Raw genomic sequence first — 5,000 nt, forward strand, 5'->3', positions numbered from 1 at the left:
ATGTGAATTCTCTCTGTTCATGTCAAGGTGCAGGTTTGTCCATATGTGTGCAAATGTAATGTGTGTGTGTGTGTGTGTGCGTGTGTGCATGCATGTGCGTGTGTGTGCGTGACACTATGGTGTAAAATTCTCCACTCATTGTCAATGGGAATTTAATGTTTGTGTAGGACGGCAATGGACAAAAATAAATAAATAACTTTCAGTCAACAAAATGAACACTGTGTGCGTATCGCGCGTGGCTACGTGCGTGCGTATTGTGCGTGCGTATGGCGCGCGGGTACGTGCTTGCGTACGGTGCGTGGGTACGTGGCTACGTGCGTGCGTATTGTGCGTGCGTATGGCGCGCGGGTACGTGCTTGCGTATGGTGCGTGGCTACGTGCGTGCGTATGGCGCGTGCGTCCTGCCACCATACATACTCACAGTGCGGGCTCTCCCGGCCCCCGGCCCGGAGCAGCAGCTTGGCGATGGGCGTGTTGTTGGTCATGATGGCGATGTCCAGCGGCGTCAGGCCCTGCCCGCTGGGCGTGTTGAGGTCCAGCTCCTCGGCGCTGTACTGGAACAGCAGGATCTGCACGGCGTCCAGGTCCTGCTGCTCCACGGCCTCCACCATGCAGTCACTGCCCTGCATCGTCTGGGGTGAGAGAGAGAGAGAGAGACACAGGGTTACCATGGAGAGAGAGAGAGAGAGAGAGAGAGAGAGAGAGAGAGAGAGAGAGAGAGAGAGACGGGTTACGTTAAAGGACAACTTTAACAGTTTTTTCAACCAAGGGATTTGAAAAAGTGACTGAATATGTCTTTTTTTTTTGGAACAAATTAGTCTAGTAGGACTATAAAATGTAGTTAATGCAGTAAAATGTAGTTAAAACTTACGGGGGTGCATACTTAGTTTAGACTAGTCATTGGTTATACATGGGTTAAGGTTAGGTTTAGGGTGCATAGTTAGTTTAGACTAGTCATTGGTTAGACATGGGTTAAGGTTAGGTTTAGGTGTGCTGCCCCGTGGGAGGTTGTGAAAACGTGGCTGAAAAATCTTTGAATATATATTCTTTTCTCAGGTTCGTTCTCAGGTCTTATATTGGGGCTAACTAGATAGATAGATAGATAGATAGATAGATAGATAGATAGATAGATAGATAGATAGACAGACAGACAGAGCTTGCGCGGTTTCCTCGGCCGTCGTACGCTGTGTGAACTTGCTGAAGGTAATTGTAAAGCACTCTGGATATAGTATAAACGCACCGCTTATTCTGTGTCCTCTTTAAGTGTCACCTGGTCAGCACAGAACGTTCCGGAATAAGGGCATGCCATTAACACGCACACACACACGCAAACACACGCACGCACGCACTGTCGCATTCATGGCCCCACCACTCGAGGACGACAGTGCCAGCGGGGTCTCCGCGTTCTTCATTATCATTATCATCGTTCTCATTAATTATAGCATTCTGTTATGCGGGCAGGCCGGCAGGCGCGCACACGGAATAAAAGAACCTCCAGCCTGTGAAAGCACAGCAGTGCATTTATAAAGTAATGAAGTAACAGCATCATTTTCATGAAAATAAGACGCATGAACTGAACCCCGCCACGCTGAGAGGAAAAAAGAATGTGGGCGGCTCATAAAAAAACACACTCATTATTATACGAGACACGAGAATGAAACTCTGACTATAGGATGTCAAAGAGAGAGGCCAGGACAGAATGAGAACTGTTCTGTTCTTTGACTATATAGAGGTGTCTATTTGTACGTGGACCTTAATTGGGTCGTCCACTCACAGTTAACTTATTGAGTTTGTGCTTGAAATGTACTGTAATTCTGCAAACTGTTAATAAATATTTCAATCAATCAATCTACAAAAAGTGCCAGGCCAATGTGAAAAGGAAGGGATGTATTCCTCAGCCTAGTAGGAAAGTGTGCGAAAAAAAAAAAAAAAGAAAAAGCTTTTCTCCTCTGGTGAAAAGCTGGAGGTTGCGCGATGGCATGGCTCTCAGTCGAATCTGGTCGATTCAGTCGACTAAAATCTTATGATGTTTAAAACTAGACTATAATATGTAAAACTATAGAGTAACCTAAAAACATTCCAGGTGACTAAAACTAAATGAAAACTATTCAAGAGTCTATGACTACAACTAAAACCAAAGGGGGAGCATACTTAGTTTAGACTAGTCATTGGTTAGACCAGTCATTAGTCCTACAACGACAACCTATCTCAAACCCTCACCCTAAACCTAACCTCCCACGGGGCAGCACACCTAAACCTAACCTAAACCCATGTCTAACCAATGACTAGTCTAAACTAAGTATGCACACCGACCAAAAGTTGCGGCAGCAGGACAGATCGTGCCCGCCCGCGGTCAGGCGGATTTTGAGGGACGGACTGAACCTCGCCTTTCTTAAGTGTGGCGCCGCCATCGGTGCTGAAAATAGACCCCCGAGGGCAAGGGCAGAGCGGTTCAGTTCGTCGATACAAAAGAAACAAAAAAGCCACAGACGGGAAAGAATGAAAGAAACCCATGCAAGGCCAGACTATCTTTTTTTTTGGATGATGATGTAACAGGGAACAAAAGAGACACGACGGAGAGATTTAAGGAAATATCCCATTTTGGGCCGGGAAGCCCTTTTGGTGTTTTTGAAGCATTATGTTATACTTTAGCTATTGAAAAATAGCAGATCTACAAGCTCGTATAGCGCGGCACTCGGTGCTGCGCTACGAGCTTGTAGATCTGCTATTTTTGAAAAATCGTGAAAATGTGAATATATATTCTAACATTTTTAACTCAAATCTTTTCTTCTGGGGGTGGGGGGGGTTCCTGGAACTACATATTTTCAGATGGGGGTCACGGAGGCCGCAATTACATAATCATTTGTGGGGGTGCTTGACATGTTTGAGAACGACTGACGGGATTTAGAAGACGTTTTGTGGAGTCGTCCTTGGGGTCTAAAGGGATATTGAAGGAACGGATAGTGACAGCGAGAGGGGAGCGACCGCAGGGCTCATAATGGAGTTAGACTCCACTTTAAACGCATCTCTATTGATCCGTCTCTGTTGGCACACAAACAGCCGGCGGTGCAAGAACAACTAAAAGTACAGCAATATACCACCGCCGCCACCACCACGTAGAAATACTCTAAGTAAATGTCCCGTATTCAAAGGTATATGCATGTGGCCAGATATGACTGAGGGACTGCCATTGGATTTTTTTTTATATTATGAAAGCAGGGAATCATAGCTTCAAATCGACATATTGGTTTTGGAGATATGGCTTATACTAGAGTTAATGTCTTGCAGAGAAACAGCGAGTTGAGAAAACAGGCTTGAAAGAAAGGTTCACTTCTGTGGTCTCTAACATTACACAAAAATCACACCCGTGTGAACTGAGTGGTGCAACTCCCCCCCCCCCCTCTCTCTCTCTCATTTGCAGGCAACAGTGCAGCACTCTCTCTCTCTCTGTTTCTGGCACAACAGCGCCCCTACTGGTACTAATAGTCATACTGGTGCTCATTAACGTCACATAGTTAGGTGGACACGGACATTGCTGTTCCTTGGAGTGGTTGCACCACTGGTGAAAAGCTGGAGGTTGCGCGATGGCAGGCTCTCAGTCAAATCTGGTCACATTATGTTTATTTAGACGGGACAATGCATATTAATGGACATTGCAGAAATGCAATGCAAATACACCGGGAATTTTCATCCACATGAAAACACGAAACAAAAATGATTGCGACCGCATGTCGCATTTACTATGAAATCCGTACATTTCCCGTCAGTCGCTCAATATCCCCAATGCCCCTAAATGAGCCCAGGTCACATGACATCATCAGGGATGGAGATCATGTCATTATTATATGCGATCTGCTGTCGCAATAAAGCCCATATATGGAGTTGCAGGTGCACCTCATCACCACTCATCATTGATCAAATCCATTCATAGTAGGGTAACATTTGCGTGACAGTAAAGGCGAAACTTCCGCTTTATTGCTTGCTCATGATCAGAGCATCCGTTCTCCAGACTGCACGATGGAAGCATTTGAAAATTCCAGAGAGGCAACAGTCTGGCATTTTCTTACATTTATCATTTTGCATGTTCTTCACTGTACAGATTATCTACTGTTGGACAGATACTAGGTTCTTAGCTTGCTTATGAATCGTGATGACTATCTCTATGTATTTGATGTATTACCTTGTGTTGTTGGTAACAGGTACGCTCGCCCCTTTTCCATCTCGCCCCACTACTCTACCTATAGCTGTAAATAACAAACATAAGTCATGTTGGTGATTAATTATTTAAAAGGTATTATCATATTCATTTATCATTGTTAAGTTCACTCTGTATATCCACGGGCATAATAGCATGATGATGCCATTACAAAACATGGGCTACATGGAAGAAAATGTGATTAATAAAACAAAATTAACTTCTAGAAGGTCCTAAATTAACTTAATTAAGCAGTCACTGTCTCTGTTACATGTTGTTCTTTCTAAATTCTCTAAAGTATAGAGATCGACATGCAATCAAATAAATCTGTATACAAGATAATTTCAGATTTCAGAGAGGGAGGGAAATACTAAATTAACTGTTAACTACGTTAACAATTTTTGGCGGGGGGCGAGTTGGTAAAGGGGCGAGCAGTCTCGTATTGGTGTTGTTCCGGCTTACTGTAAATCGCTCTGTATTAACCAATTTTGGGCGGCAACCCCTTTTGGTGTTAGCATCATGCTATGCTTTAGCTATTGAAAAATAGCAGATCTACAAGCTCATAGTTGTTGTGCACTCCATCGAGGTGTAAGTGGGGAAATAAATAGGGAATTACTGTACAATGACAATGTAAGCACTTAGCAGACGCTCTTAACCCATTTTGACCTGAGATCAGATTCAAAAAAATGTCTTCTACATCCTGACAGTTTTCTGAAAAAGCCATGTTTCTATGTCAGTCTTTCGTCGATTTTTCAAAAATAGCAGACCTTGGTGGCGTGCTACAAGCTGACATAGAAACATGGCT

The 5,000-nt window shown here is 44.0% G+C and overlaps 1 protein-coding gene across 1 annotated transcript in view; it reads right to left on the bottom strand.

The window, feature by feature from the left end:
• ankfn1a (ankyrin repeat and fibronectin type III domain containing 1a) overlaps positions 1-5,000 on the bottom strand; it is a gene marked incomplete at its 3' end in the record, with an annotated part of 151,354 nt that overhangs the window by 45,224 nt on the left and 101,130 nt on the right. The window contains exon 5 of the mRNA XM_083787481.1: positions 422-632. Coding sequence (XP_083643607.1) covers positions 422-632 — 211 coding nt within the window. The remainder of the gene's footprint in view (positions 1-421; positions 633-5,000) is intronic.

This window comes from Protomyctophum parallelum, assembly GCF_964188405.1.
Source record: "Protomyctophum parallelum genome assembly, chromosome: 17".
In the NCBI taxonomy this organism is placed as follows: Eukaryota; Metazoa; Chordata; class Actinopteri; order Myctophiformes; family Myctophidae; genus Protomyctophum; species Protomyctophum parallelum.